We start from the raw sequence: 12013 nt of genomic DNA, 5'->3' as shown, positions 1-12013 counted from the left end.
TATGAAACGGAAACACTTATGTAAAAATAAAACCTTTAAAGCTTTTTTTATTGACTGGATGGCGCGATTAAGTGGCCCGGTAGTATATGGTACTATGATTTACAGTCTGCCAGATTTTAGTTGTTTTTGGAAGGTAAAAACAGTTTCCCGGGGGGGTACTAGGTTTACGAGGTGAATGTCCGAGCCGAAAATCGAAAATCAACCCTTTGAGAGACAAAATTTTGGTGATTTTGGGACCCTTTGAGAGACTTTTTCCTAAATTTTGGTCCATTTTTTCCAAATTTTGGTTTGATTTTCACCAAATTTTGGTCAAAATTTTTGGAAATCGTGACCCTTTGAGAGAGAAATTTTAGATTTTCGTGATTTTGGGACCCTTTCAGGGACTAACTTTTGAATTTGTACCCCTTTGAGAGACTTTTGAGGAATGAGAAAAGGTACCCTTATGGCTCGCACATACCCGGCACCCATTTTGCCTAAGTACCCCCCCCCCCCCGGAACAGTATGAAGCAATGTTTTTTAGAATAAGGGATGGTTGTTTCTCATTTTTGATTATATCTTTCGACTCCAAGTAGTTTTATTGTTATTTGGATTTTTAACATTTCTCTCAAAATGGCAACCTCGGCAAACGCTCCTAGTCTACTTCACTGGAGAGAAGACTTGGAACAGAGACTTAGCTTCTCATCAAGAAGGAGGAATTTTAAGATGAGATGAGTTTTGCTATATCACACAGTCATTTGCTGTTAATTGATTGAATAGAAATGAAACAATATTTCATCATTTTCCAAATTTCAATCCAGGAATCTAGGAAATATAGAAATATAGTACTCAAAATTAGGGGGAAAAGGTCACACACAAGTCTTCATATTAGTTCATACAGTTTCAGAAAATATAAAAGGCCAGGGCATGAAAACAGTTTAAAATATACCAGCGAGTTTTTACTTTTGGCGTGTAGGCCTTTAGATTTGAAAGCAAAAAGAGACTTTTACTTAGCCTGCTTTTATTTCAAATAAAGTTTTGGTGTTAATTAATTCCGTATGATTTAGGGAATTTTTCAGGGTTGCTTTCTTCTTCAAGAGGATTTCGGACAGCATTGAAGCTAAATGGAGATCAAATTGATTCTGATCGATTTTGGATTGAATAGATATGATGTGATATAATTGTTTTCAGCTGTGTTGTTCCGTACAAAATCTATTTTCAAACATATTTCGATAGATTCTGTTGTTTCTAAACATGTTCGCAAAATCAAAGCTGAGAAATAAATTTAATTGTAAATGTGATAAAAACTAGATATAAACTAAATTTACGATTCGGAAAAGATTTTTAATGTTTTCATTCAAAATGAAATTTTTCCCTTGGGAAGTAGCCCTGGTGTGAAAATTTCAAAGCTATGGAATGGAAAATAGGGAAAAATATCATTCCTCATAATTTCATTTACCATAAAGGTGTTTCTCTTTGATTTCTTATTTCTCATCGAATCTGTTTGAGTTGGGAATTCAACATTTCAGCCAATTGAAAGGGAAATCTGACTTCACCATATCAAGATTCTAAACCTACTTTCATGTCTCCGAAATAATGGAACGTTGAAGTCCAGGCAATACCGAGTTTATGTATGTGTGTTTTTCTGCGACGGAGACGGTAAGGTTTAGATCCTGACCAGCTGAGGACGGCGGTAAATCAGTATTTTTACCGTCCTCGATTTTGTTGGTCAAAACTGCGGGTTATTCCAAATCTCTTCAGTCACTTTACCGTCCTCAAACGTGCAAATACATAAACTCGCTAATGCGGGGGGGGGGCACTTACCCCCACCTTGCTGGCGAACAAGGTTTTCAACTGTTTTGGGTTCCAACCAATTTATATTTCGAGAATCACGATGGTTTTTAGGCTGACTATTGGGCAGGAATGTTCCAGGGGTGTCTCTGGGGCATCTAGAGACTCTTTTAGTTGGTTTCTATAAATAGTAATAATTTTTTTTCATTTTTGAGGTATGAGCGTAATTCGTAAGGTAGTATTTGCATTTGGATTTCACTGTTTAAACAGATAATAACTATTTGTCCATTGGTGCCATTATATTAACTACGAGACATTCTCAGATTGTTGTTTTTTTTCAATAAAATATTTCATAATATCAACCGAAATTAATTTTCACAGCATCAAAAAATTACTCTTCAGGTGGAATCAATACAAAAATTCGTCACAATGTTGGATGTCAAATATATGTTCCACTCGGGATTAACTTTCCTACTCTTGACATGTTCATTATTATTGATGCAATTAGAAACATGCTCTGGTCTGGAAAAATACAAATCAATGGTTGGTTTGCTATCAATGTCGCATTGCACACCGGAAAATCAATATCTTTGTGATGATGCTAGAGAAAACGGTTTAAGTCTTGCTCAAGATCCTTCTTTATTGGATAGAGCTTGCATCATTGATGTTGGTGATTCTAAAGAGCTGGTGAATGAATTGATACTATCGTTTATGGAGCGAAACGTTTCAGATTTGACGGGGTATTGTTGGAACCAAAGTCCTAAAACAGTATTTGAACCAGAAGAGAATAGTATAATCTTTACGTACGTATCTTACGAATTGACGCGTTTTATCAGCTATTTGTTGATCAGCGAACGAATACTACTTGTAGCTGTGACGTTCGAGCAAATGTTCCCTTCACAATTGACAGAAAAATACTCCAATATTTATAGCCATGAATCCAGTTTTCTTGTTGAAAATCAAGGAGAGATTAACCACCGTGTAACAACAGAGCTAGGTTTGACATATGCTGGTGTTATTTACGTTAAGGAGTATGCCGAAGATGAGAAGATAATCGAGCAAGATTGTAAGACCAAGGAAAGACGAAACTCGGCATTCTGTTATTTCGTTGGTTTGGATAAACACGATCATTTTAGATGCTATAAAGAAATTCTACTTGATTACCGGAACCAAACAAAAGCTAATCAAACTCTTGACAAAGTTTTAAAAGACCCGAGAATGAAATTCTTTTTTCTGTACGGTTTCTGGAAATCGTATGAAACTGTTGGTAACTTTTCAGTATTCAAAGGCTTTGAATGGCAAGAGAACAATTATTTTCTTTCCTCTTTCACCAGGAGGTATACCAATATGAGCTCTGGGTACAACACTTCGGAAGAGAAATATACCAGGTTTCAAAATATTCCCGGAGGTCATGCTCTACAAAATTTCTTTAAATACTTCTTACAGATGGAAGAACAAATTATAATTGGGAATGTCGCTATCTTAGATGTCATCAGAAATATCGAAGAACAATATCAACGACTGTTACGACTCTTAATACCGGGTTACAAATCGGGTGATTCTATTACGCAATCGGATTGGTTAAATATTCCATTATCTGTGCGACAGATGATCGCTAAAAAAGTATCAAGCGATGATATCATCATGGAGAATATGATAAAAGCCTGGAAACGGATGAATTATTTCAAAGATAAGTCTGGGGACGACTGGAAAAATTCATATAAACATAACCCGTCGCGTGTCATCCAGAATAACCAGCTATGGTGTAATTTAACTATACCAACGTGTGGAAAGGGCACAGAGTTAAGGCATGGTTTATATCATGAGAAAGATTGGCAGAACAGTTATGGATATCACTGCCGAGTGTGTTTAGACAAAATGTATAAAGACGTGGTAGGGAATTCGAATTGTAAACAATGTAGATATCCTAACATCACGGACGAGCTTCGGACTAAATGCTTTGATCCGTACACTAAAGAGTATTTGAAAATCGATAATGCGATTATGCTTTCTGTATCCTGTTTATCGTCTATTACAGCCTTTCTCATTGTTTTGACTTTCATTATTTTCATCAGACTTCGTGAAACACCAATGGTTAAGGCAGCCAACAGACCCATGACTCTAGTCCAACTCATGTCACATTTTTTGCTCGCAACAGTACCTCAAGTCCTCTTTTTGGGAGAGCCTACACGCTGGAAATGTATATCAAGACCGATAATCGTGGGCCTGTGTTTTACAGCCACTGTTTCTGTCAATTTAGCCAAGACACAGAAGCTGCATATTATTTTCAGTTCAAAACTAGTACATACTAATCGACAACGAATGGCTATGGGTCTGCTTGAATGGATTATAACCGGAATCGCTTTGCTTGTGAACACGGCTATAATGATACTGTTGTTCTACATCAGTCAAATATCAGTCAAAGATATTTACATCAAAGAACACTATATCCGTCAAATGACTTGCTCCAACAATAACCAGATTATCATACAAGTTTTTTACGTTTTAGTGTTAGTTTTAGCCAATGGGATTCAAGCAGTTCGTGCGCGTCATCTACCCTCACATTTCAAAGAAACAACACATGTTATCTATTCATCCTTCACAACAGTACTTCTACTGGGAGCTTTATCCGCCATCTACTTCACACAAAAAAGCGCGAAGACACGCGACGTCATAATGTGGGCTTCTCTACTCACAATGAATTTTTTACATTTTTCATTGATTTATGCGTACAAGGTTTACATCATGCTTTTCAAAAGCCACAAGAACACATTGGAAGCTTTCCAAGCCAAAAGGAAGTCACGAATTAACAGCAAGTTTAGTACAATGTCCGTCATAAGCACTCAAACACAATCGTCCGTTATCAAAGATAGATAGATATGAACCCTCCGAATGCATTCGGGATGGGCCCTATCCACGAAGGAGAAGGAATTACGGCGCTGACAGACACTGCGACTTGACAGATGCAAGCTGCCAAGCCATGGCGTATATCATGACACTCGAACGACACTGAGAAAGCGATGTTCACGCGAGGTCGAAGCTTATGAGTGTCACGGTAGGTCACAATTTCTGTTAAATCAAAGACACTCCAAGTTTTGATTATATGACATTATTTACATCAACATCCACGCATTTACATCCTAAGTATTGATTATACGATCATGAATGCTTTCTGGTAAAAAAGAATAGACGATTTTGGTGATTGGTGTACTGTTAAAGGACCCATTGCCAATTATCCTTACTTAGATAACTTAGCAATGCAGGAATCAGGAGGTTCAGTATTTTCAGATGTTTTCAGATTTTTGTAAGTAATCTGTAAATTACGTTTAAAAAGAGGAAAATGCCGTTAAAAATTGCAAAATTTACCTCTTTCAGTACTACCCGGCTAAATTTCCTTCATTTATGAACGATTCTTTTGGTTACCGGTGTTTTTACTTGAGGATCATGCTGAGGGCCTTATTCAAAAAACTGGCAGATCTTGAAAAGAGCTTTCCAGCAAACCGAAACATGATCTAATTTGCTTCAGCTAATGCCGAGAAAATTGCATTTGAAATTGACATGTTGTTACTTTTTTGAGTGGTTCCTTTCAAATAAAGATACTCCAAATGCGTAAAGTTTTACAACTGATTATTTTGGTCATTTTTGAATTTTTTCCCCTAATTTACTCATATGCACGCATTTGATGAAAATACTGATTTAGAACCCATCTTCAATATATAAGGGATTATTAATCGTCGGGAGGAGTAAGCAAGAGCATGAGTGGTTTATAAGTAAATTGGAACTATCATGAATCTCATATTTTACACCCTTAAAGAATTCCATTGATTGCTATGAAATTGCTTGTTTATAAATACACCTCAAATAAGGTTCAAATATCCAAAAACGTATTTGTGATATGTTTTCATCTAAGCCGTAAAAACTGGGGTACTCCTGGTTTTAAATTCAGGAGGAACTGATGCACAGAAATGTCTGGCTTAAAACAATTTTTGCGAAAGGTATGGTGAAATCCAAACAAACGTACCCATTTTTATTACGTCTTTACCTCAAAATTTGACTTCTTTGTGTCTTTATTATATCTTTGATCTTTGACCTGCTTTTATTGTCTTGTCAGCCTATTTTTATTCCCTGCGTTCTTTTTGTTGAAATCGACTTGAAATGAGACTGATGCTTAAAAAGACACGCCTATGTGTGTTTTATGTTCTTTAAGATGTGTACGTCAGACAGTGGGCAAAGATACAACCTCGCTACTTTGTTTTATCAAATACGTTGATCTAAACTGAACCATGCAAGGACAAGCCCGTGTCAAAATGTCATAAATTTCAATCAGTGAGCACTGTATGAATCCACCATTCGGCAAAAATTAAATTTTACAGACTTAGGGGTCATTTGTCAAAATCGAAAAATAAAATTTGATGTTAAAGGACATTGTCTAACGTATCTCCCTACCATTTGCTTACGCAGTATTTTTTATACAAAAGGTAAAAGAACTTTTTCTTCCTTCTGTGTTGCGTGAGATATTATTCTGTAAATTTTGCTTTATCCTTCTTGAGGAAGCTCTTATCGAGAATGTTATATCAGTCGAACGTATAAACAGTAGAATCATGTATATCCGCATCATGATAGAGAAATCCATCATTCGTTTCTTCAGTGTCTATGCACCTCAAACAGGTCTTCCTGAACCTGAGAAAGACAAATTCTATAACGATCTCCTGGCTCAAACGGCTATAATTCCAGCTGAGGAATTTTTGATAATATGTGGTGATCTCAATGGTCACGTTGGCAAAGACACAGCTGGCGTTGACAATGTTCATGGCAGAAATGGTTTTGGTGATAGAAATGCTGACGGTTTTAGGCTGCTAGACTTCTGTTTGGCTGCTGGTCTATCTGTCACAAACACTTTCTTCTCCAAACAAGAATTAATCACTTACCAATCTGGTCCATCTGTATCTCAAATCGATTTTATCCTTATCCCCCGTAACCATCTTAAACTAGTTCGTAATGTTACTGTTATAAATGGGGAAGAATGTACACCCCAGCACAAATTGATTATTGGTGACATCATGCTAAATGCAGGCAGGTTGATCCATAGAACCTTCCCAAGACGTAGACGTGTTTGGAAACTGAAAGATCCTGCTTTCTCTATGAAGCCTTTCGTGAATGTGTTGACCTTAAATTGCAAAATGTTGTCATTACAAATGATATTGATGAGTCTTGGAGAATATTGAAGTCCTCTATTCTTGAGTCATTTGATACCACCTGTGGTTGGTCTAAACCACAACAGAGGCGTAAAGAAACGTGGTGGTGGAATGAGACTGTAGATCGTGTTGTGAAAGAAAAGCGCCGACTCTGGAAATGTTGGAAAAAAGGTGGTCAGAAAGAGCCCTACTTGGCTGCCAAACGTAGAGCGAAGTCTGAGGTTTTTATTACTAAGAAAAATGCTTCTGATGAAAGATTTCGCAATCTTCATGACAAGGATAAACTGAATCATGTTTTCCAGCTTGCCAGAAAGTTAAAATCTGAAAATCAGGACATTGTTGGCGAGAAATGTATAAAAAATAAAGAAGGTAATATTATGTATGATGATATGTCGAAATTAGATGTTTGGAAGCAGCATTATGAGGGACTTTTGAATTCTGAGTTTGATTGGGACGAATTTGTCCTCTCACATGCAGAGCCCCTCATAGGTCCCCCGTTAGAAATTACACAGGAAATGGTACTGTCAGCTTGGGCTATGCGTAGCCTTGGTGTCCCTGAATGGATTGTACAAACTGTCCAAGCGATGTATATTGGTCCAAGATCGTGTGTCAGGATCAATGGTCAGTTTAGTGAAGAATTCAACGCAAATGTTGGTGTCCATCAAGGCTCAGTCCTAAGTCCTCTGTTGTTCATAATTGTCATGGAGGCTCTGTCCCGAGAATTTCGAACTGGCTGTCCATGGGAATTACTGTATGCTGATGATCTTGTTATTATCGCAGAAACAAAGGATGAACTCTTGTTAAAGCTTGCTCATTGGAAGCAAGGAATTGAAGCTAAAGGCCTTCGTGTTAACACTCAAGGTTATGCATTGTAAAAATGGCCAGAGTGAAAGACAAAAATTAAGTAAATGGCCTTGTGGTGTTTGTTATAAGGGTGTAGGAAGCAACTCTATTCTATGTAGCAGGTGTCAATGCTATATACACAAACGTTGCTTCGGGATAAAAGGTCGCCTGAAGGAAGACTTGAATTATGTTTGTCCAGCCTGTTTAAATCCTGTTGTTGTACCTCCACCTAGTATTTTTGCTATAGATGGTTCTAATCTTGAAGTTGTTCAGACTTTTTGTTATCTTGGTGATATGATTGGTAACAATGGTGGCTGTTTTGATGCCATTATTTCGCGTATCAAATCAGCATGGAAGAAATTCAGGGAGTTACTTCCCATTTTAACAAATAAAAGTATTCCCATCAAGTGTCGTGGTCGTGTATTCTCATCGGCTGTGAGAGGTGTCATGTTGCATGCGAGCTCAACTTGGGCTGTAACTGTGGATGATTGTAACAGGCTTATTCGCAATGATAATGCTATGGTCAGGTGGATCTGTTCGAAACGTTTCAGAAAGAATCTCTATGACTGCTCTTAGGGGTAGGCTTGGCGTTGATTCAATTGACATTTTGCTACGCCAAGGTAGGCTACGCGGGTTTGGCCAACGTATGGATGAAGATTGTTGGCAAAAGAAAATCCTTTCCCATGTCGTGGAAGGTAAATATTTGGGCAGACCAAAAAAACGATGGATGGACAATATAAAAGACGACCTCAAATCTGCTAATGCAACTGTCGACATGACTAATGATCGTGCAGCCTGGTGTTCAATCATTAGAGGAAGGCGTCCAACCCCAGATTCTGGGAACCACGGACTTTAAATCGTGCAGTAAGTAAGTAAATAGTAAGTCAGCATAATAGGATGTGAATGATGTGAGTTCTATTTTCATTTTACATAGACTGATCAATCAATTGAAATAATTTGTTTTTCTCAAATCAAATGACTTCCTTTGGATACAACTCACCTCATAAATCACACACACATAGACATATACACCTTCACACAGTGTAAAGTGAAGTTGGAAGTTATTATTTCTTATAGCACAGTGAGATATAGCCAGGGCTAGGGATGAATCTTCAACCTTTTCCGACAAGAACAAAGTTAACCTTAAAATTTAAGCTGCATTTAGGATAATGGATTGAATCTGGCGCTTTCTTTGTTTTTACGAGGCACGTTTTTATAAATCTGATGGCTAAATTATTTTCAATGTAAGATATTGTGTGAGAACAACGTGAACCGCGAAACTTATGAATAAAATACTGTAACTTCAAATCATTTATAGGAGATTCATTCATTTCTAGTCTTCGACTCTATCTCACTGGCATAACGTCATATCAGAACATTAAGTCTGGGTTAAGGTTCGCTTCGAACTGTTAATTGTTTTTTTGTTACCCGACAAAATACTTAAAAATTGTCGAAAGGGCCTTAAACTTCTTGCTCAGGCATTCCATTTTCTACATTCAAACCTCGACTTTTGATAGCTCTTTCTTGGAAAGTATCTTTCTAACTTGTAAATTGGTTTCATGTTTTTTCCCGCACGCTACGTGGCCTTTTCCTGGAATAAGGTGGTATTGACATCATTAAAGGGGGAGGTTTTTTGGGGGATTAATCACCTCCCAACAATTAAAAACTCTTTAGTAAACTGAATACGAGGAATACATATGAAACCAAATAGTTGTGGTGTTTCGTATGATGTCATTAACCATGAACACTGGTGGATTTAAGACAATAGAGTAAGTACGTCGGAAACATGCGAAGGAGAGCAACACTCGTTAATTGACAATAAAATTGCAATTACAAATCTCTTCTTCTGATAAGTTCGACATGGTCTAAAACCGCCTATGATGAAGTAAGTGTATTCTCAAATGATTCCAAAGCACTTAAGTTCTTACGTAGCCCTGGGGGAGGGATAATTCCATGAAAACCACCAATCCATATTCCCGCATCCAGGCTAGTAGATTTTGTTTTGCTCTATCTGCTCATTTACTCTCATATAAAAATTTGTAATTGTAGGTCGATAGCAAGAGTCTAAAAGGAAGAACATTTAAAACTTAAAATTTAGAGTAGGTTGAATTTCTTGGGGACGGCTTCTAAAGTTACAAAGTTAATAACGGCGTAACGATAGAATAAGGGGCTCTTCCAGAAAATGTTCGTACACCGGTGGAGGATATATTGTCCGGGGAGGTAGCGAAAATTTGCCTTGTCCGGGGTAAATTTGCTCTATCTGGGGGTAATTTTGGTTATCCGGGGGGTCAACTGATGTTTGTCTGGGGGTAAAACCCGTTGTCTGGGGGACCAAAAGTCACTTTGATCCGTGAATCACTGAATATTGTTATAGCCTCCACCCCCCCCATGTAAAATTTTTTTTCTGGAAGAGCCCAAGGCTTGATACCGGTAAATGGCCCACAGGCCTAAACCTTAAATCAACTCTGTAGACTTTGTTGAAATACATCAATATTTGCACAAATCCAAAAAACCTTTTAAAGTGAAATAGACTACTTTATAATTTACTTCCTTAAAGACTTCGTGAGTTTTGTTTGCATATGAAGTCTTCACAAGGTCCTCTTCCAAGTCTCAACAGAGTCTTTACCTGGCTTTGTCGTATAAAACACAAATTTTCAGAAGTTTTCCATTTTTGAATAACCTTATATAAAGTTTAAGGTATTATTTTGCTATGTTGAATTTCTACATCATTGATATTCAAAGACTAACAGATTTTAGCTTTCGGGGATCAATTTTAACCCCAGTTTCATGAAATTCCCCAAAAGATATTTAAAGATTTTGTAATGAACGATCAATCCCATGCCGGTGGAAGCATGCCGTTTTCATTTGTTTTCGCAATGTAAATTTCTGTTGAAGTACATCCATTGTGAAATGCTGTAGTAAGGACTGTCCCAACCTACTTTCTTCAAATCTATAATTCGGGTGAAGAGTTTTTCGTGTTACATTAGCAGCGAAAAATCAAAATTTTTAATTTTTCGAGAAGAAGAAATAACAGAGAGTGCTATATGGATTTTACGAGGAAAAAACCTGAAACTTTAAAGGTGTGGTAAAAGATTGAGCGAATTTCATACCTTCAAATCAAAATCGGAATCCAAGATTATCCCAATCTGACTACTCTCAGGTACCTAATAGCCTGGGGGGAGGTTTGAATAAGCGGGGGGTTTGGAAAAAATCTCAAAACTTAATAAGTGGGGGAGGGGCTGAAATTAAAATGTCCTGGGTGAAAAATTTTTGAAAAGGAGGCTAATACAGCAAAATTAGGACAAAAGAGAGAACTTTCAGAAACATTTTCCCAAAAATTTTCGAAAAATTAATTAGCGAGGGGGCCGGCTATTAGGTACCCAAGAGTAGCCGCCTGAATGTCGAAACCAAACGCTTTATGCGCAATTGTTGCCGGGGAAGAATGAATTAGAGTTAGTTAGGGTTCTAGGACTTTATAGTTGAAAGAGCGCACTCTCTGAAAAAGTTCTAAAATTATAAAAACACAAAAACAGTTTTGACACAGAGACCACCCAATTTTGTCTTCACGGGACCATTTTTCTCAAGAGTGCTGATATTTGCAACAGAACATTCATTTTCTAAAAATTGATACTTTTAAACAATGATGCTTTATGAACTGAGCAAACATTAAAGATATTTGACTGAATGCAAAAATAATTGAACTTCGGAAATTTTTTCTTTAAATGAGAAAATTTTAAATTTTTTTGAAAGATTACAAATTCTGAATAAATCACGAAAAATTCAGAAAAAAAATTATGAAAATTACTAATTTTAGAACCAATTTTCCAAAATTTTCTTAAATTTTAGTCGGGATACCACCTTTTTGGTATTTTAGTACCCCAGTTTTTTGGGTATACGTCACTGAACAACATGATGTCCTAGATTTTAGTATCGACCCCCCCCCCTGGGCTATACTGAAAAAAAACAAAACAGTGGGAACATCCCAGAAACTTAGTCCGGAAAGTGGAATTCTGCCCGAAATGATGGTAGATCAACTACTGTGAATTAGTATTTTTCTCTTTTTTTTAATAAAAAAGTCAAAGCAGGAAAAACAACACTGAATATAAACGTATTAATCCCGAATTTATGTATTCAGTGTGACGGTACTCGTAGCTTGTATACCTCGTATAGAAAGTCCCTGTTGCTCAATAAAGCATAATAAGATAAAG

General features: G+C 36.9%; 2 protein-coding genes across 2 annotated transcripts in view; both read left to right on the top strand.

Annotated features, from left to right (window-relative positions):
* LOC136810057 (uncharacterized) overlaps nucleotides 1–12013 on the top strand; it is a 28088-nt gene that overhangs the window by 363 nt on the left and 15712 nt on the right. The gene's annotated exons all lie outside the window — the stretch shown is intronic.
* LOC136810076 (craniofacial development protein 2-like) lies at nucleotides 6369–6992 on the top strand. Its single transcript, XM_067066643.1, has one exon. The coding sequence runs from the start codon at nucleotides 6369–6371 to the stop codon at nucleotides 6990–6992; it is 624 nt and encodes a 207-aa protein (XP_066922744.1).

Source organism: Clytia hemisphaerica, unplaced genomic scaffold (assembly GCF_902728285.1).
Source record: "Clytia hemisphaerica strain Z4C2 unplaced genomic scaffold, Clytia hemisphaerica genome assembly, whole genome shotgun sequence".
NCBI lineage: Eukaryota > Metazoa > Cnidaria > Hydrozoa > Leptothecata > Clytiidae > Clytia > Clytia hemisphaerica.
The sequence above is the reverse complement of the archived record's forward strand: the minus strand, read 5'-3'. Positions and strand labels throughout refer to the sequence as shown.